Source organism: Panthera leo, chromosome A3, assembly GCF_018350215.1.
Source record: "Panthera leo isolate Ple1 chromosome A3, P.leo_Ple1_pat1.1, whole genome shotgun sequence".
Classification (NCBI taxonomy): domain Eukaryota; kingdom Metazoa; phylum Chordata; class Mammalia; order Carnivora; family Felidae; genus Panthera; species Panthera leo.
In genome coordinates this window covers 59431252-59453392 of record NC_056681.1, presented here as the reverse complement: position 1 = coordinate 59453392, position 22141 = coordinate 59431252, and the positions used below count along the sequence as shown (strand labels likewise).

The window sequence follows — 22141 nt, the reverse complement described above, 5'->3', positions numbered from 1 at the left end:
ACCAAGACTGCATGGCCTGGACAAGTCTACAGTATTGACTTGGCCCTCTAAACACACACCAGGAAAATAAACCTCACCTTTTCATCTTCGAGATATTCAATGTCGGCTGTGTTATAGCCATCTCTGTGACGATGGCTTAGAACTCTGAACCGACTAATTCCAATGGCATCCACAACTGAACTCCCATCAGGAAATGTTCTGACATCCTTAATCTCCAGCATGCAGCCGTACTCTGAAATTCTGACAGGACAGGCGGGAGAAAAAAACGTGATTTTAAAAACGCAGGAGGTCCAAACAAAACAAATGGTGTCTCTGCATGGGACCAGCAAGCTTGTTTTCTCTAAGAGATACCTGCAGATGATTCCTTCTGTTAAATGCAAAACACACTGGTGTGCAAGGCCACTGAGGGAGAGCTGGAGGGGAAAGGGCCCTTGTGCCTCAGTAATTGAAACAAGCTAGTGCTTTGGAGGGACCTAAGAGGTGGAAAGAGACAGGATCCTCAGTCCCCTTGGCCAGGGCACCAGCAGGGGGTACAGAGAGCACAAAGTATGCCTGGGCCCCCACGCTACTCACAGATTCTGCTCCCTCCTCTCTCATTTCCACTGATGCTGGCCAACTCTATCGTCCCCAACAAACGGCTATGGGAAGTCATCTACAGTCACTGCCTTCCATCTCCTACCTCCCCATCAGGCTTCTGTTCCACTGAAACAACCCCAGTGGAAGTCACAAATGACTCTGGCATGACCCCATCTGCTACTTATATCCTCTACTGATCTGTCACTGACCTAACACCCACTGCTGCTCTCAGTTGCCCTCCCCAACCAGTGCACCCCTTCACAGCTTGGCTCCTCCACATGTCCCTTAAACACCAGGGCCACCCACAATGGCATCTTCGCTCCAAAGCTCTCCTGTGTGACCTTACCCACTCTCACCCTTTTGAACTATCATCTGTATCCCGAGGATACCGATTGTGCCTACTATGTGTCATGCACTATTAGGAGCAGTTTATAATATGTGCTCATTCAAGCACAAAAACAGAAAGGCTTAGAAAAGCCTTAGAAAAATCAAACAACTTCTATAAGGCCACAGTAAGATTCAGACCCGAGATCTGAACCCAAGGCTACCCAATTCTAAAGTGAATGAACAACTTCACTACATGCCTTCAAACTAACAATGAGTGATGGTTCCCAAGTCACATGACTGTAAGGTTGGACACCTCTACTTGAATCTCTAATAAAACAATCTCTTCTTGCTTATCTAACAGGGCTATCTTATCCATAGCTGTGGCATGGACGGAGGTGCCCTGAAGATCCCTTTCAAGAGAGGACTTGCTGCCCCAACTATCAGCAGACAAATGTCTTCCAATACCAGCTCTTCCAAAGCTCGTCTCAGCTGCAGAACCTGTCTCTCCAATGAGCCATCCTGTCTTGTATGTGGACAAGAATTTGTGAGTGGATGCAAACTCCCCTTGCACCTGAAACTCCCAGGGTTTTCTGGACTCTCGTGCTTGTCCACGCGAGGCCATTAGAACTTGGTCCCAAAAATCCAGCTGAATTCCTCCTACACACCTGCAGGTCTCCTTCTCTTAGGCTCTGCCACAGATGAGCCACACTTTTGTTTACTCTCTCCCTGGATAGACTTACCTTTCCTCACTTCCCCTGAGCAACTTGTGCTCACCAGAGCAAGGTTCAAGAGACTTATGTCCTATACTTTATATGGAGTAATTCACTTCTTAGTGTTCTATATCCTCAGTGGAAGCAGAACTTCTGGATATTTTATCACTTTGCTTTTGCTGATTTTGATGAATCAAATTTTAACATATTCAAATTTATTCATCTCTTCCTTTATGTTACGTGCTCTTAGCATCTTGTGTAAAAAAAGGTCTTTTCCTAATTATAGTCTCCAACATTTTCTCTTAAAGATTTTATATGTTATTTTTCACATTGAGAATGTAAATAACATGTGTTTACTTTGTGTGTACAGTGCAAGGCAGAGAAGAGATTATTTTCCACATTTGGACTGCCCACTAATTTTCTGAGCACCTTTTAAAAATGAGCGGCTTGCTTTTCTCACATAATTATATCTAAATATGGGTCAAATATGAATGATCTGTTTCTTATCTCCATATACTGTAATGGTCTACTCACTAGGATTTACAAGATGGGAGGGTTCTCCCATCTTGCGCAGCTGATTTCCTCAAAACTATCATGGTCTTGGTCTTTTGATTTTCCATAATAATTCTAAAGTCAGCTTGAACAAGTCCATGAAAAAGTCCTCTTGGAATGTTGACTGAAACTACTTTAGATTTAGAGACTAATTTGAGTAAAACTGACATTTCTACTATGACATTGAATCTATGCATCCATCCATGGATATGGTACTTCTGTTTATTTAGGCCTTCTTGAATATTTTTCAATAAAGCTGTAAAATTTTTTCCATAAAGGTGCTACACATATCTTTAAAAAGATCTGTTCCTAGGTATATATTATGGAAGCTAGTGGATGGTCCTATGTATCCACTCTCCTTTTCTTCCTGGGCACATGGATGGGCTACATTTCCCAGCCTCCTTTGCAGTAGGTATGAACAATAGTGATGAGCACCCCTTTTCTTCAAATCCTTTCAGAGCACCTGTGCCTCTTCTACCAGCTAGAACTTACATGTAGAGACCTCATCATGACCATGCAGTAATGACAAAGTCCTAGGGGATAAGGAAGCCAACAGATGGGATTCCTTCCCATCTGTTGGGAGTCTCCTTCCCAGAGTCCTCAGAGCAGCCCATGGAAAGGAGCTGCCTGTCGATTTGGAACACCTTCCTTACACAAATGATGTAAAATGAGGAGAGGTCAAAACTAAGAGCTGTGGGTTTTTATAAGACTGAAATTTGTCTGGCTGTATAGGTGGAGGTTTCACGGAAGATGTATGTACATATGCATGTATGTATGCATATATGTACGTATGTATGTATGTATCTATCTCCTAACTACCTGCCTATAAGTAGCCTTCATGCCCATGTAGAGCTCAATGCAGGGCTTGAACTCACAACCCTGAGGTCAAGACCTAAGCTGAGATCAAGAGTTGGACACTCAACCGACTAAACCACCCAGGTGCTCCTACATAGCAAATTTCTGGATCTTAAAAAGTTAGACTGGATTTGCTTGTATGATGATGAACTACAAAAGACTTATACGCAGAAGCATGGAAGTATGGATATGAAGTATATTTACAGAAAAGCAAATAATATGGTAATGGACTAGCAAATATTATGTCTGAAAGAAAGAAGTAGGAGATGAGGCTAGAAGGAAAGCTGGGATCACATCATGGATGGCCTTGGATTTATACTTTGTTATGTAATGGAAGCCACCAGAATTTTTCAACATCACCTTAAATTGTTCTTCAAGAAAAATAACAGGTTATGCATTTATTCAGGACCCTCTGAACGTTGGCAATTCTTACCCTGCGTGTTCAGCAGATAAACACATGCCAAACCGTTTGGTGCCGGTTTCCATGCATCTTCTTATCATAAGCCGATAGCGGGGCTCAAACACATGCAGTGGACATGGGACGGTGGGGAAGGCCATGGCACACACAAAGATGGGGACATCTCTGGTCAGACTGTGGGGTGAGTAAAAATGTTAACTTAGAAGTGGGAGCTGTCAGAAACAGAAGGGAGTATTAGTCACTGTAAAATAGCAAAAGCTAGCTAACCTCAATTCTCTCATTTATAAAATAAAACCCTGAAGCCTGCTTCTGTCTTTATTCTATTTGTAAAAATTTTCTTAATGTTTATTTATTTTTGAGAGAGAGGGAAGGAGAGAGAGAGGAGGGAGGGGGAGAAAGAGAGAGAACGAGAACATGAGTGGGAGAGGGGCAGAGAGAGAGGGAGACACAGAATCTGCAGCAAGCTCCAGCCTCTGAGCTGTCAGCACGGAATCCAAAGCGGGGCTCAAACACACGAACCATGAGATCATGACCTGAACTGAAGCCGGATGCTTAACTGAGCCACCCAGGCACTCCCTTCCTCAATCTTTAGTGGGAAAAGAAAGCCCACCACATGAGAAAGTTTTCAACTCACCAGGCTTCCTGCCAAGCCTTTCTTACTTAATTTGATGAGCTAGAACATACTGAATTGTATTAGTTTTCTTAGAAAAGTTATACCTTATGACTCCTATAAAAAAAATTCTGATGACCTTGAGGGCACCATCATAAGTGAAATAAGTGTCCAACTCTTGATTTCAGCTCAGGTCACGATCTCATCGTTTGTGAGATCAAGCCCCATGTCAGGCTCTACGCTGACAGCAAAGAGCCTGCTTGGGGTTCTCTCTCTTCCTCTTTCTCTCTTTCAAAATAAATAAGTAAACATTTTAAACAGAAAAACAGAAATCAGAGAAAAATGAATACCACAAGACCTCACATACATGTGGAATCTTAAAAACAAACAAAAAAACAAACAACACCAAGTTCATAGATACAGACAAAAGATTGGTGGTTGCCAGAGGCTGGAATCGGGGTGGGGGGGGAGGCGGGCAATGGGTGAAAGGGTCAAAGATACAAGTTTCCAGTTGCATAATAAGTAAGTCCTGGGGATGTAATGCCAAGCATTGTGACTACAGTTAATAACACTGCATTGTATATTTGAAAGTTGCTAAGAAAATCGATCTTAAAAGTGCTCACCACAAGAAAAAAAAATTAACTATGTATAGCGATAGACATTAAGCCTTACTGTGGTGATCATTTTGCAATATACATAAATATCAAAGCATTATGTTACATACCTGAAATTAATGTAATGTTATGTGCCAATTACACCTCAATAAAAACAAATAAGAAAAAGAGAAAAAAGTTCTGATGAAAGCATCAACTACATAGTAGTCAAAAGTAGTGAGTTCTAAATAAAAAATAGCAGAATTTTAAGACCTCAATAGTTAAAAGTTGCTACAACACAGAACTCTGCTCACTTTAAAAGATAAAAACAACTGTCAAGCCTATTTTGAGTGGTAATCCTGCTCTCCCTTTTGTTTCTATATACTATACCTTTCAATTCTGAAAAATTCAGTACCACTTATTCAGATACAAAAAGCAACTACATACTTTTTATGAAGCCACACCTTTGAAGTAGTTCTTATAATCCCAATTAAATTCTATAAGTCTCTGTAATTAATTTTTTTCTATTTGTGGGATTTCTAATTTCTCTGCCAAGGAGGAAAAAAAAAAAACCACCTGAGATAAAGCTATTAAGTTAACAAGGATTTCCTTCTTTAATCTGAACTCAAGACCAAGTATATACAACATGAGGACTTACTTTGACAATTCTGTCATTTCTTCATCATAAATTCTCTTTCTATCAGAGAGTTCATCTGACAAATATCGAAATATTAATTCTTCGGCCAGACTAGTTATATTAAAATTTCTGCTTGCCAACAACTGTAACAAAAGGCAATATTAATATCAGATGGCAATTAATTCCAAAGGACAAAGCACTCTTTTCCCAGTAGGAAAGGTCGACAACAAGGTAGAGGGGTGCAGTCTTTGGGAAGACAAAAGGATGGGGATAGACAGCTTGGAGGTCAGCCAGTCTGGGATATGGAGAGGGGCAAGGTAGTTCCTCCCCTCTGAGAAAAGGGCAGGAGAAGGTGTTCACCCAGAGGAAGGATTAGTGAGTTGGCTTCTGTATTCTCAATCACGTATCATAATGTCAGGGAGGGGAGAGGAAGTGAGTAGATATGTTGTCAAAGAAGAGAAACAGGAAATACTCATCCGGGAAAGTAGAAAATTGAAGCTACTAGAGAAGCATAGTAAGGATGAGTACTAATGTTTTCAGTCTAAGATTTAAGATTGTGAATTTAAACTGAAACCAATCTTACCAATTTTGTGGCTTTTCTCTAGCTCTGCTTTGTTATTTATACGGACATATGAAAGAAGCAGAGTTGACTTTATTTGGATTGGGCAAGGAACTGACAGACCAAGGAATTACAGCTGGATAGGAAGGAAAATAGGTGGAAACTGAATTAAAATGTGCTAGGATCAGTGGGTGAAAGAGTTATACGTAGCTGAAGATCTATCATTCTGTGTCTGTGCGTGCACTGCTTTTATCTTAGACATATGAATTTGCAAATAACAGTTATTTTTCAATAACATTTGAATACATATCAGGTACCAGCTGAAGATGCTTCATATAAATTAAGTTAGGCCTTAAAACAGCACTGTCCCACAGGCACCATCTACAATGCACTAATACAGAAGATGGGTCTCAGAAAGGTTAAGGGGCTAGTGTAGAGTGACAGTGGCACAGCTAGGACCCCAGCGCCAGTAGGTTTCAATGTCCTATTGTTTCTTTGTTAACTTGCTGCATTTCTGGGCTGCAAGCTACATGAAACAAAGTATATGAAGCAAGCTACATGTGTTGCTATAACCCACTAAGAACTAGAAGTTCAACTTTGGGAAACAACAACTGTGTTTGAGACCCTCAGTAACGGAGTAACTAGCAGAAACAAGTTTCACTTAGTTCACAACTAGTATTATTAATGACATCAGTATTTCATACTGTTCTTTTAGGGTATCATTTTATTGAAGAGTAATACAATAAAATTTGCTTCACTTGGCTTTATGTCAACCAAGACTTCGGCACATACACAGATAATTGACAATTCGTGTTTATAATAACACATGTGAAAAAGTCTAACCTCATGAAAGTATTTCTGCATTGAAGAAAGATCAAGTTATTATTATTTTAGTTTGTTTTATTATATTCTAATTTCTGGAACACCGGCAATCTACACAGAACTTGCACTTAGCCATTCACTCATTCACTCATTTAATCATTGATTCAACATGGACTTGCTGAACCTTTAGTACATGTTCTCGTCTCTGGAGGTAGAGTGAAAACAAGACAGAAGTCATCTCTGTCCCTAAGGAGCTTATATTATAGTGCCAACCTCAATGCACTGGTTCATCACACAGTCCCCTAACCAAATAGCACTGAACGCAGACATGAATGAAGGGTCTGTGTTACAAACAGTGGTCATAAAGACATGCATCTTACTCTCTGAGAATAAGAAAGCTGCCTCCAGGTCCACTGGTCCAGACAAGCATGGGTACAACAAGGCAGTAGGCCAGATGCTACCCACTGTTAGCAAGAAGAGAGAGCAAATACTGTGGAGTAGACCTGCACAGGAACAGCTGAAGGAAACTGCTACAAAGACTCAAAAAGCATCCACCAGCAGGACACATGGTGCATGGTACAATGAATGCTATTCATGATTATTCAGGCTCTCCCTGAGTAACTTAGAAAGATTCAGGATGTATGCAATTAAAAGAAACTATGTACAGATAATGCTCTAGAAAGGTCTCAATTATAGTTTTGGCAGTAAACTAAGTCACAATTATTTAAAAACTCATGTAAGTATGATATCTCCTGTACCATATCAAATTCAAAAATAAATTTTACTGTATATTTGTTTTTTTAAAAAGACACTTGATTGTATTTAAAATGCATTTAGTGAGTTTGATCTCTAGAAGTAATTAAGGCAAATATTTGTAGTATCATTTTACAGGTAACTGCCCTCCCAGAAGTTAAATAACTTGCTTCGTGGAAGGTTAGTGGCACCAAAAGTACCAGAGCCCACATAGTTGACAGAGTCATGATGTGAAAAGTTGATCAGAAAGCTTTTAAAAGCTTTTAAGTGTTGTTTATTGTATTTACCATACCTATGGTATGGATTTAAACAGTTTATTTTTGAGTTAGACATAACTAAGCAGCTTCCCTTCATGGAAACTTATGTATTACTGGCTTTGATTTCAGACAAAAGATGCAACTGACAGGGCACCAAAGGGATTTCCCAGTATCAAAAATGATCAAGTCTTCGATCCTAAGAAAAACTAAGTACTATAATATGACTTCACCTTGAGATGAAGTAAAGGACCGAATCCTTGGCACATATTAAGTATGCCATTATATTACCTCAACCCTTTATGATTAACATAGGGTAAGGATTCAGCAATGTTATCTCAATTATTTATAATTAACGCATAGGAAGAGCTCCAATTATGTTACCTGTTTTCAATACTCATGCCTGAAAATTTCCCTGAAGTTTAATGGGTTCTGTATCTAAACTTCCTCTGTGTATCTTTTGAGAAATCCAATAGGAAAAAGACCTATCTCTGATTGGAGAAATCCAACTTTCTTTAATAAATGGGTAGTCAAAACAAAGCCAACCCAAGAAATGAGCACCTGCTGAGGGGTAAGAAGAGGGGCCGAACAGTATTCTTGTTTCAGAAGAAATACTTACTTCTGAAAGTTTTTCTTTGCACAACGGACAATGCGGGGCATGGTCAAGGCAGCGCTCAAGGCATTTTAGGCAAAATGTATGTCCACATGGTGTAGTCACAGGCTCAAAGAGCAACCTGGAAAATATATCTGAGTTTTTAGCCAAAAATTGTCCAGAAGAGATTTTCAAATAATCTATTTATTTTCTAAGAATTCCTTAAGACAATTTCCCTACTGTTGTAGAAATCAATTGTATCTATTTCCATTTATAGCTTCCTTATCAAATTTTTAGAAAATAAATCATTTATTGCTAAGGTATATATAATTTATCTGATAATGAAAAGCCTATTATGTTTATGATATCAAATTCAGGAAGGATGGATATTTCAAAGAGTTGTACAGATTCTATGTCATCCTACCTCATGCAAAGGGCACACTCAAAGTCCGTTACATCTATGGAGAGCTCTGGACCTTCTCCTACATTAGAGGTCATATTCCTTTGAGGTGAGGAATCTGCCTCTGAAAAAGTTTAAAATGCTAAAATTAACACTGCTTATATGGATACCAGCATGCAATAATTGTATTTCCTCTGGCTAAAAGTGTTACATTAATGTAACAAATCATGCTAGGAAGGAATAGTTCCTAACCTGATTAAAAATATACAGCAATAATTTATCTGGACAGTGGACCTGAATAAAAGGTAAAGTTATAAATAAATTTTCCCTCATTTTGACTATGAAATCCTTGTGGGATTAACCGTTTAAATTGTTCTATAATCTTAAAGCTGACATATTCCTTTAATTATTAATTTTAAACTATCTGTGTAAAAATTAAAAAAAAGAAAACATTGGGGGTGCCTGGGTGGCTCAGTTAAGTGTCCGACATTGGCTCGTGTCATGATCTCACGGTTCGTGAGTTCGAGCCCCACGTCAGGCTCTATGCTAACAGCTCGGAGCCTGGAGGCTGCTTTGGATTCTGTGTCTCCCTCTCTCTCTGTTCCTCCCCCACTTGCACTCTGTCTCTGTCTCTGTCTCTGTCTCTCTCTCTCTCAAAAATAAATAAAGATTAAGAAAAATTTAAAAAAATAAAAAATACATTGAATATTAGCTAACATTCTATCACTCTGGAGTCATACAACTCCATGATAAAACAGTTTACTGACCTTTTTTGGGAATTTTCCCAGGAGCATTCAGGTCATGCACATCCTCCATATCATTTGGAAATTGTCTCTTTAAACTGGTGCTGGGTGCTCCTGGAAGGATACTTTCTAACACTTCTTTATCCTCCTCAAAGTGCAGACCCAGTATAAAATACAAAACCGAAGAATTTGTATTTCTGAACACATCGGATTTCTCAGATGGATTCTGGTTAAGTAGAAAAAAAGAATCCGAAATATTAAAGAAATCACAAAATAAGAGAAAATTGTATTCATGCAGTAGCCTTCCTTAGACATCTTTGGAAAAAAACAGGATTGTACTCTTCATTCATGACTGGTTTCATCTATTAACTTCTAAGATGAGCTTTGCACTTCCTGTAGTAAAATACAGAATAATTCTCCTTGAGACAGATCAACTGAATATCAGTCTTCATATATTCAAATCATCCCTCTGCTTTCTTTTCTCCAAGCCAAAATAAGTTCAGGTCTCCTGATGCTTGGGGTTCCCAATGTGTGCTGTCCTAAATCTTTCTTTCTACATGTTTCTTTGCATCATTTTCGTTACTTCCATCAATTTCCTTTAAAAGGTTCAACTCTCAGGTTGAGGAGCTAGAACCTGTCTTGAGAAGTACTTCCAACTAATATAACACCACAGTCTGAATAACTTGTAAATGTTGAAAATTAAGGAATTACATAAAGTTTAATCAAGATAATATTGACAAACACATGCACTTTGTACCTTAGAACTCCCTGCATTGTCACCTTCTTCCAGAGGCTGGGTGTTTATATCACTGGCACACTGAGCCTTCAACCTGCTGTTCAATATTCTGCTTTGGATGGAAGGTGTTAAATTTTGATGCACATTTTCTGAAGCTGGGAACAACACCTCACACATTACCTATAAAATTTCCAAGAAGAAAAAAATATGTTTTAAAACACTTTTGAAAAATACATAGTATGCCTTAAAGATCCAAAGGAAACTACGGGGCAAAATGATCCAAGACATTGAAAAGAATAGTTACCATATTCCAATTGCCAATGTTTTAAAACTCAAGTTTCTGAAACCATAATCGATGCTTTAAGCATTTTGGCTAGCAGTACCTTTCCACTTTAGTCTAACCAACTACAAAATATGAGCATCACTATTTCTGTCTGGCCCTTACACATCTGCTACAGAAAATCACCCCTAAAGTCTCATGGTTAAGAGAGAAAAGTGGGGTCTAGAGGTTGCAGGGATCCTAAATTAAATCCAAGTCGTGATCACCCACAGGACTGAGACATTTCTAGAGGACTGCTCAACTTACAAGAGAACTGGAAGAGCCACCTAGTAAAGAACTATAAAAGGAAGACAAGGTGAAGGGCCGTAATTCTAGTTCAAGAGCCACAGACCAGCCTTTGGTGGTAGGGGGAAGTAACTGCCAATCACTCGATGGTCCTGCCAATCCTCATGGACTCAGCTGAAATCCAAGGGCTTAAGAGAAGTACAAAGCAGTGACTGAAACCTAATAAAGAGTCCTCCATGGTTCTTCATGTCACAGGTCAGTGCACCACACCCATAACTGCTGTATCAAGAAGAAACAGCACTCAGCATGGATATCAATGTCCTCAGCACTGGCTCTGAGGGGCTTCACTAGAGCAGCAGAAGGCTGCCTGGGAGGATACCATGTTTCACGGGCACCACCAGGCACTGTTTTGGGACTGTGTGAGACAGAAGACATCTACCACTCACAGAATGCTACAGGGAAAAACATCATATCTGAAATAGCACCAGACTGACAAGAAGCACCACAAGATCTAGATTCTGGTCCTGGGACCTTTATACATCTGCTTAATTTTGAGCTCAAGCTGAATTTCCTATGATGCTATTGTAAAAAGCAGTTGAGACGCATTTTAACATTCTTGTGAAATGTGCAGGTGGAACAAAGCAGGCAGGGATAGTTAGAAAAGCCAATGTTAAGATTCAATGTTATTTTGACAAGTTGAAACAACGGCCAAAACCAGTAAGTGATGATTTGACAGCATTAGCGAAGACCAACAGACTGCATGATAAAAGGATAAAAAAAATATTGCTACAAGGTTCTCACTGAAAACAAACAAAAAAGATGTAGGTGTTTTGTCTAGCTATGAGCCAATGGTGTGATGGTATTAGGCTAAAAATAAACATGCCTCATGAAATGAACACAAGGGAAGGTGAAAGGTGACCCCTATAGTTGTCAGATTTGGATGCTGGGGTACACTAAATGTATCCAAAGGAGGAAACCTTACTACCCTGTAAGGATGTTCAGGCCAAAGAAAGACTTGAGACAAAGATAACAGTCCATCTCAAATATCTAAGGTGCTTTAAAATGGAGAAGGAAGAATAGATTCATTATTCCTTGCTGCCAAAAATAAAACTAGACTGGAAAGTGGAAATTACAAGGTAAATGTGTGGTAGAAGTCAGCAATAGCGTTAAAATAGGGAAACACTGACATAAAAACAAGAACTGCTGGTCACTGCACCTACTAAGACTGTAACTATTGTACAGGTTCTTTTACAGTAAGTGTGACTCAGTGACTTCTAAGAAGACTGGGATAAAGACCTGAATAAGAGAGAAGATATTTCTGCATTGTTCTGGTGAAGCTTTGCTAAAACTTTCAAGTCAACCTATGCAGCTAGACTGGTATATTTTGCGTATTATCACAATGTCTTTTATAGGGCTCCTATACAAACTATAATGCTTGAAATTACCACTCTAAGGAAACTCACTTTGCTTCTCCAGTCTCACACATGGATCCTCCCTCACTAGCACGTGCCATTATTTCAGCAGAACAGAGCTATACGAAAGCCATCTCACTGTACTTTATCCCTGGATGAAAGTTATCAAGTGCATGAAACTCACCATTATTCCTGTGTGTTTTTAATCATATTGTTATGAATATTCAGAATTATATTTCTTGTTTATGTGACAGGAGTCACTAGCATGGACACAAGGGCTATATAAATGAGACTTAAAGAAGAAAGTCATTTAAAGAAAATCATACCTTCTGTGCTTCTTTCTTCACAGAGTTACACTCAGGATTTAAAGCAAGGCAGTAGAGAAACTCCTTCAACACTTCCTTACTTCTTCCCAATCCAGAAAGAGCCTGAGCTTTCACATGATGCCCCTGGATTCATCAAAAAACAAGATATACATTTTAAAAAATGGTGTGATTATATTCTTGTATACAAGGAGACCTGAAAAAAACCATTAGAACTATTTAATTTTCAAATTAGCTAGAATAAACAAAAACCCATCAAGGTTGGCCTCTAGCTCTTCTACCTTGGAAACCAAGCAAACCCAAATGTCTCATAAACACAATCCACAATCAGCCAACAGGGGTCACCAGACTAGGAATTTGAGCCCAAGGCAGTTCCAAGGTACATGCTAAGAGAGAACTGGCTATCTACCAACTTTAAATACACTCAGTAATCACAGATCACAACCATGTTCCTGTCTTCATGGAGCATATAGACTTGTAAGGTAAGACAGACATGAGCAGAAATATCTATAACACAAAGCATAGCCTACAAAATACTACAACAGAAATAAAGTGTAATATGGATCAGAATTTTCCACCAGCATTTTTTTTGGTAATTGCAGAATTTTCTCAAATCATTGTAAATACTGTAATTTATCAGTTCACATATTATCTTTAGTCTTTTTCTTATTTATTTTTTCTTGTTACTCTCTGGTTCTTTGTTCATATTTAAGAAAGATGTACTGTTTCCAACTGTTTTTCTCTTATGTTGAGTCAGACCCTCGTCCTCCATAGTCTTCACTGCTGAATGGAAGCTTTTTTGGGTCCTTTGTCTACATAAAAGAGATCTATTTGAGAGATTTTATTTTCGGGTGTGTGACAGGGAAGCCAGGCCTTATGCTGGGAGCCCCATGTACCAGGATTTAGAGGGGCTTACTCGGGGGGGGGGGGGGAAGGACCTGTCACATGCATTGGCAGCCACAATTTTCCCCAGGCATTTTGTGCAATTCTTTGCAGGAAGTCGGGGTGAGGCACCAGGACTTCTCTTTCTCCACAACTGATCTGCATGGCAGAGTGAACTGGCACCATCAAGCAAACCTTCTCTCTTACTCCTTTCCTAAGAGCTTAAATCGAATCCTTCCTGGAGTTTATTTTATGATGTGAACTCGGCTCCCATTGAACTATAACATCCTCTGCTCTTTCATCCATTAACCTGCATTCCAAACATTTTCTGAGCTTTCTAATCTCATAAATGTTCCTCATTCTCTTCAGCTATAGACTTATACTTGCTTATACATTCTTGCCACCACAGTTTTAGGGACATATAATTTATGTATAATAAAATCCACAAATTTTTATGAATACTTTTAAAATTTAAATTTTAGTTAATATACAGTGCAATATTGGTTTCAGGAGTAAATTTAGTTGTTCATCACTTATATACAACGCTCAGTGCTCATAAGTGCCCTCATTAATACCCATCACCCATCTAGCTTATCTCCCACCCACCTACCTCCATAAACCCTCGGTTTCTTCTCTCAGAGTCTCTTGTGGTTTGTTCCCCTCTCTTCTCTTCCTCTACCTTACCACATGTTCTGTTTGGTTTCTTAAATTCCACATGTGAGTGCAATCATATGGTATTTGTCATTCTCTGATTGATTTATTTCACTTAGCAAAATACATTCTAGCTCCATGCATGTTGTTGCAAATGGCAAGATTTCAATCTTTTTGATGGCTGAGTAATATTCCATTGTATGTATACAACTGTATGTATGGATACAATTCCATTGTGTGTGTATGTGTGTGTTTATCATGTATACCACATCTTCTTTATCCATTCATCAGTTGATGGACCTTTGGGCTCTCTTCATAGTTTGGCTATTGTTGATAATGCTGCTATAAACACTGGGGTGCATATATTCCTCTGAATCTGTATTTTTGTATCCTTTGGGTAAATACCTAATAGTGCAATTGCTGGATCGCAGGGTAGGTCTATTTTTAGTTTTTTGAGGAACCCCCCTACTGTTCTCCAGAGTGGCTGCACCAATGTGCATTCCTACCAGCAGTACAAGAGGGTTCCCCTTTCTCTGCATCCTCACCAACACCTGTTGTTTCTTGTGTTGTTAATTTTAGCCATTCTGACCAGTGTGAGGTGATACCTCATTGTGGTTTTGATTTGTATTTGCCTCATGATGAGTGATGTTGAGCATCTTTTCATGTGTCTGTTAGCCATCTGGATGCCTTCTTTGGGAAAGTTCCTATTCATGTCTTCTGCCCATTTCTTAACTGGGTTATTTGTTTTTTGAGTGTTGAGTTTGATTTTGGATACTAACCCATTACCAGATGTGTCATTTGCAAATATCTTTTCCCAAGCTGTAGGCTTCCTTTTAGTTTTGTTTATTGTTTCCTTCATTGTGCAGAAGTTTTTTTTATCTTAATGAGGTCCCAATAGTTCATGTTTGTTTTTGTTTCCTTTGCCTTTGGCGACGTGTCCAGTAAGTTGCTCCAGCCAAGGTCAAAGAGGTTGCTGCCTATGTTCTCTAGGATTTTGATGGTTTCCTATCTCACATTTAGGTCTTTCATCCATTTTGAGCTCATTTTTGTGTATGGTGTAAGAAAGTGGTCCAGTTTCATCCTTCTGCATGTTGCTGTCCAGTTTTCCAGCACCATTTGTTGAAGAGACTGTCTTTTTTCCATTAGATATTCTTTCCTGCTTTGTCAACGATTACTTGACCATATAGCTGTGGGTCCATTTTTGGGTTTTCTATTCTGTTCTATTGAGCTGTCTGTTTTTGTGCCAATACCATATGGTCTTGATGACTACAGCTTTATCATATAGCTTAAAATCTAGAATTGTGATGCCTCCAGTTTTTTCTTTTCCAGGATTGCTTTAGCTATTCAGGGTCTTTTCTGGTTCCATACAAATTTTACATAGAAACGTATTGTTTGCTCTAGTTCTGTAAAGAATGCTGGTGGTATTTTGATTGCATTAAATGCATAGGGTGCTTTGGGTAACAAGCAACAAGAACAATGTTTGTGCTTCCAATACGTGAGCATGGAATGCTTTTCCATTTCTTTGTGTCCTCTTCAATTTTTTTCATAAGTCTTCTGTAGTTTTTGGAGTACAGATCTTTTGTCTCTTAATTAGGTTTATTCTTAGGTATCTTATTGGTTTGGGTGCAATTGTAAATAGGAATAATTCCTTGATTTTTCTGTTTTGTTATTTGTGTATAGAAATGCAACAGATTTCTGCACATTGATTTTATACTCTAAAATTTTGCTGAATTCATGTATCAGTTCTAACAATTTTTTGGTGGAGTCTTTCAGATTTTCTACATAGGTACAGTGTCATCTGCAAACAGTGAAAGTTTGCCTTCTTCCTTGATTTGTACACCCTTTCTTTTTGTTGTCTGATTGCTGAGGCTAGGACTTCCAGGACTATGTTAAATGGTAATGTTGAAAGTGGGCATCCTTGTCTTGTTCCTGACCATAAGGGAAAGGAGTTTTTCCCCACTGAGCATGATATTAGCTACGGGCCTTTCCTATATGGCCTTTATGATGTTGAGGTATGTTCCATCTATTCCTATTTTGTTAAGACTTTTTACCAATAACGGGTGCTGTATTTTGTCAAATGGTCTTTCTGCATCTATTGACCGGATCATATGGCTCTTATTCTTTTATTTTTTTAATGTTTTCATTTATTTTTCAGAGAGAGAGCATGAGAAGGGGAGGGGCAGAGAGAGAGGAGGACAGAGGATCTAAAGCAGGTTCAGCAGACAGCCCGATGTGGGACTCAAACTCACAAACCATGAGATCATGACCTGAGCCAAAGTCCAATGCTCAACCTACTGAGCCACCTAGGTGCCCCATATCCTTTCTTTTATTAATGTGGTGTATCACGTTGATTGATTTGTGAATATTAAATCATCCCTGCAGCCCAGGAATAAATCCCACTTGATCATAGTGAGTAACTCTTTTAATGTACTGCTGAATTCAATTTGCTAGTATCTTATTGAGAATTTTTGCATCCAGGTCCATCAGGGACGGATATTGGCCTGTAATTCTCCTTTGCCAGGTATTGGAATCAAGGTAATGCTGGCTTCGTAGAATGAGTTTGGAAGCTTTCCTTCCATTTCTATTTTTTTTTTTTTTTTTGGAACAGTTTGAGAAGAATAAGTATTAACTCTTCTTTAAATGTCTGGTAGAACTCCCCTGGGAAGCCATCTGGCCCAGGACTCTTGTTTGTTGGGAGATTTTTTAAAAATGTAATTTATTGTCAAGTTGGCTAATATACAGCATATACAGTGTGCGCTTGGTTTTGGGGGTAGATTCCTGTGATTTATCACTTATATGCAACACCCAGTGCTCATCCCAACAAGTGCCCTCCTCAATGCCCATCACCAATTTTCCCCTTTCCCCCACCCCCCCCCACCCTATCAACCCTCAGTTTTTCCTCTGTATTTAAGAGTCTCTTATGGTTTGCCTCCCTCTCTGTTTGAAACTATTTTTTCCCTTCCTTTCTCCCATGGTCTTCTGTTAAGTTTCTCAAGTTCCACATATGAGTGAAAACATATGATATCTGTCTTTCTCTGACTGACTTATTTCACTTAGCATAATATCCTCCGGTTCCATCCATGTTGTTGCAAATAGCAGGATTTCATTCTTTCTCATTGCCAAGTAGTATTCCATTGTATATATAAACCACATCTTCTTCATCCATTCATCAGTTGATGGACGTTTGGGCTCCTTCCATAATTTGGCTATTGTTGAAAGTGCTGCTATAAACATTGGGGTACATGTACCCCTATAAATCAGCACTCCTGTATCCTTTGGATAAATTCCTAGTAGTGCTATTTCTGGGTCATAGGGTAGTTCTATTTTCAATTTTTTGAGGAACCTCCCCACTGTTTTCCAGAGTGGCTGCACCAGTTTGCATTTGTAGGGAGATTTTTGATTACTGATTCAATTTCTTTGTTTGTTATGGGTCTATTCAAATTTTCTATTTCTTCCTGTTCCAGTTTTGGTAGTTTGTGATATTCTAGGAATTTGTTCATTTCTTCCAGATTGCCTTCTTCCAGATTGCCCAGTTTGTTGGTATATAATTTTTCATAGTATTCTCTTATAATTGTTTTATTTCTATGGTGTTGGTTGTGATCTGTCCTCTTTAACTGGTGATTTTATCTATCTATTTTGTTCCTATCTTTTTTCTTTTTGAGAAGTCTGGCTAGGGATTTACCAATTTTAAATGTACAATGTATGACATTTGACAAATGTATACACTGTGTAACTACAACCACAATCATGATGTAGCACATTTCCATCACCCCAGAAAGTTCCCTCATGCCCTGTGAAGTCAATCCTCTCCTCTCTCCAAGTTCAGGAACAACTGATCTGTCACTACAGTTTTGCCTTTTTGACAATTTCATATAAATGTAATCACACGTTTTTGTGTTCCTTCCTTCACTTAACGTGATGCTTCTGAGGTTCACCCGCATTGTTGAATAGACAGATACTTCATTATTCCCTATCACCATGTAGGGTTCCACTGAATGATTATACTACAATCTGATTATTTGAATTTTTTAATTTTTAAAAAGAAATTTTATTATTTCATAGTACTTCATTCAGACAAGTGAATCACACACAATAAACCAGAAATGTTTAAGTTACCAGACATTTGCTGACTAGTAACCTTACTCAAATAGACAGTTATGACAGGTCATATGCACAGTACAACTCATCTTGTTTATCTCCTTGAAAAGTCTCAGGAATGACAGGTTGTGGGAGTTAAAGCAAACAAACACAAAAAAATACTGTCACATAGCCCAAAACTAAGAATTTGAACTCCTCCAGATGATAGCTGAATTCAGTTTTTTTCAATCCAGATTTATTGAAGAATTAACAAATATAACATATAAAATGTAGCACCCAACATGACGATTTGATACACACATACACTGTGAAATGATTCCCACAATCAAGGTAATTAACACATCTACCACCTCACATAGTTAACTCTTTTCTTTCTTTCTTCCTTTTCTTCTTTCTTTTCTTTTTTTTTGCAACGAGGACACTTAAAATCTACTTTTAACAAATTTCAAGTATGTAATCCTGTATTACTAACTATAGTCGCCATGCTGTATATTAGATCCTCAGAACCTGCTCTTCTTATAGTTGTACCCTTTGACTTACATCTCCCCATTTCCCCCTCCCTCCAGGCACTGGCAATCACCACTCTATTCTTTTTTTTTTTTTTCAATATATGAAATTTATTGTCAAATTGGTTTCCATACAACACCCAGTGCTCATCCCAAAAGGTGCCCTCCTCAATACCCATCACCCAACCTCCCCTCCCTCCCACCCCCCATCAACCCTCCGTTTGTTCTCAGTTTTTAATAGTCTCTTATGCTTTGGCTCTCTCCCACTCTAACCTCTTTTTTTTTTCCTTCCCCTCCCCCATGGGTTTCTGTAAATTTCTCAGGATCCACATAAGAGTGAAAATGTATCTGTCTTTCTCTGTATGGCTTATTTCACTTAGCATCACACTCTCCAGTTCCATCCACGTTGCTACAAAGGGCCATATTTCATTCTTTCTCATTGCCACGTAGTACTCCATTGTGTATATAAACCACAATTTCTTTATCCATTCATCAGTTGATGGACATTTAGGCTCTTTCCATAATTTGGCTATTGTTGAGAGTGCTGCTATAAACATTGGGGTACAAGTGCCCCTATGCATCAGTACTCCTGTATCCCTTGGGTAAATTCCTAGCAGTGCTACTGCTAGGTTATAGGGTAGGTCTATTTTTAATTTTCTGAGGAACCTACACACTGTTTTCCAGAGTGGCTGCACCAGTTTGCATTTCCACCAAAAGTGTAAGAGGGTTCCCGTTTCTCCACATCCTCTCCAGCACCTATAGTCTCCTGATTTGTTCATTTTGGCCACTCTGACTGGCGTGAGGTGATATCTGAGTGTGGTTTTGATTTGTATTTCCCTGATAAGGAGCGACGTTGAGCATCTTTTCATGTGCCTGTTGGCCATCCGGATGTCTTCTTTAGAGAAGTGTCTATTCATGTTTTCTGCCCATGTCTTCACTGGGTTATTTGTTTTTCGGGTGTGGAGTTTGGTGAGCTCTTTATAGATTTTGGATACTAGCCCTTTGTCTGATATGGCATTTGCAAATATCTTTTCCCATTCTGTTGGTTGCCTTTTAGTTTTGTTGGTTGTTTCCTTTGCTGTGCAGAAGCTTTTTATCTTCATAAGGTCCCAGTAGTTCATTTTTGCTTTTAATTCCCTTGCCTTTGGGGATGTGTCAAGTAAGAAATTGCTACGACTGAGGTCAGAGAGGTCTTTTCCTGCTTTCTCCTCTAGGGTTTTGATGGTTTCCTGTCTCACATTCAGGTCCTTTATCCATTTTGAGTTTATTTTTGTGAATGGTGTGAAAAAGTGGTCTAGTTTCAACCTTCTGCATGTTGCTGTCCAGTTCTCCCAGCACCATTTGTTAAAGAGACTGTCTTTTTTCCATTGGATATTCTTTCCTGCTTTGTCAAAGATTAGTTGGCCATACATTTGTGGGTCTAGTTCTGGGGTGTCTATTCTATTCCATTGGTCTATGTGTCTGTTTTTGTGCCAATACCATGCTGTTTTGATGATTACAGCTTTGTAGTAGAGGCTAAAGTCTGGGATTGTGATGCCTCCTGCTTTGGTCTTCTTCTTCAAAATTACTTTGGCTATTCGGGACATTTTGTGGTTCCATATGAATTTTAGGATTGCTTGTTCTAGTTTCGAGAAGAATGCTAGTGCAATTTTGATTGGGATTGCATTGAATGTGTAGATAGCTTTGGGTAGTCCTGACATTTTAACAATATTTATTCTTCCAATCCATGAGCATGGAATGTTTTTCCATTTCTTTATATCTTCTTCAATTTCCTTCATAAGCTTTCTATAGTTTTCAGCATACAGATCTTTTACATCTTTGGTTAGATTTATTCCTAGGTATTTTATGCTTCTTGGTGCAATTGTGAATGGGATCAGTTTCTTTATTTGTCTTTCTGTTGCTTCATTGTTGGTGTATAAGAATGCAACTGATTTCTGTACATTGATTTTGTATCCTGCAACTTTGCTGAATTCATGTATCAGTTCTAGCAGGCTTTTGGTGGAGTCTATCGGATTTTCCATGTATAATATCATGTCATCTGCAAAAAGCGAAAGCTTGACTTCATCTTTGCCAATTTTGATGCCTTTGATTTCCTTTTGTTGTCTGATTGCTGATGCTAGAACTTCCAACACTATGTTAAACAACAGCAAATCACCACTCTATTCTATGAAATCAGATTTTATTTTTTTTAGGTTCCACATATACTGGTAGCACACAGTATCTGTCTTCTCTATCCAGTTTACTTCACTTAGCGTAGTGCCCTCCAGTTCACCCACATTGTTACAAATAACACAATTTCCTTCTGTTTTAAGGCTGAATGATATTCCTGCGTGTGTGCGTGCACACGCAGGTGTGCCTCACACCTTCATTATTCACCCACACTTAGGTTGTTTCCATATCTTGGCTACTGTGAATAATGCTGCAGTGAACATGAGAGTGTAGGTATCTGTTCAAGATACTGACTTCATTTCCTTTATATACCCAGAAGTATGACAGCTGAATCACACAGCAGTTCCATGAGGAACTGCATACAGTTTTCTATAATGGCTGTACCAATTTACATTACCACTAACAGTGTACAAGCATTTCCTTTTCTCCACATCTTTGCTAGTTATCTCTAGTCTTTTTGATACTAGCCATCCTAACAAGGTGTAAGGTAATATTTCATTGTGGTTTTGATTTGCATGTCCTTGATGAGTGATGAGCACCTTTTCATGTACCTATTGACTATTTGTATATCTTCTTTGGAAAAATGTCTATTCAGGTCCTTTGTCCATTTTTTAGTCTCCCTATTCAATTTTTGCTATTGAGTTGTAGGAGTTCTTCATCTATTTTGGATATTAGCCCATTATCAGATATATGGTCTGCAAATATTGTCTCCCACTCCACTGCTTGCCTTTTCAATTTATTGATTGTTTCCTTTGCTGTGTAGAAACTTCTAGTTTGATACACTCCCAACGTGTTTATTTTAGCTTTTGGTACCTCTACTTTTGGTATCATATCCAAAAAAATTATTGCCAAGACCACTCTCAAAGAACTTTATCCTTAAGTTTTGCTAGGAGTTTCGTAGTTTCAGGTTTTACATTTAAGTCTTTAAACCATTTCAAGTACATTTTTGTGAGTGGTATAAGATAGAAGTCCCATTTCATTTGTTTGCATATGGAGATCTGCTTTTCCTAACACCATTTATTGAAGAAACCCTTTCCTCATTGTGTGTTGTTGGCACCCTGGTAGAAGATTAGTTGACTACATATGCATGGGTATATTTCTGGGCTTTAAATTTTGTTTCATTGGTTTATGTGGCTATTTTTATGCCACTACTGCACTGTTTTGCTTGCTATAACTTTGTAATACAGTTGAAATCAGGAAGTGTGATGCTTCCCACTTTGTTCTTTCTCAAGATTGTTTTGGCTACTAGGGATCTTTTGTGCTTCGCTATGAATTTTAGGATAGTTTTTTCCGTTTCTGTGAAAAATCCCATTGGAATTTTGATAGGAATTGCACTGAATCTGTAGATTGCTTTGGGTAGTATGGACATTTTGACAATATCAACTCTCCCAATCTAAG

At 38.5% G+C, this 22141-nt stretch overlaps 1 protein-coding gene across 2 annotated transcripts in view; it reads right to left on the bottom strand.

The window, feature by feature from the left end:
- LONRF2 (LON peptidase N-terminal domain and ring finger 2) overlaps nucleotides 1-22141 on the bottom strand; it is a 47605-nt gene that overhangs the window by 5593 nt on the left and 19871 nt on the right. For both annotated transcript variants that reach the window (XM_042931991.1, XM_042931992.1), the window contains exons 3-10: nucleotides 12441-12563; nucleotides 10159-10317; nucleotides 9426-9627; nucleotides 8683-8782; nucleotides 8286-8400; nucleotides 5300-5421; nucleotides 3454-3612; nucleotides 78-240 (exon numbers count right to left, since the gene is read on the bottom strand). In XM_042931991.1, the coding sequence (XP_042787925.1) occupies nucleotides 78-240; nucleotides 3454-3612; nucleotides 5300-5421; nucleotides 8286-8400; nucleotides 8683-8782; nucleotides 9426-9627; nucleotides 10159-10317; nucleotides 12441-12563 (1143 nt within the window). The remainder of the gene's footprint in view (nucleotides 1-77; nucleotides 241-3453; nucleotides 3613-5299; nucleotides 5422-8285; nucleotides 8401-8682; nucleotides 8783-9425; nucleotides 9628-10158; nucleotides 10318-12440; nucleotides 12564-22141) is intronic.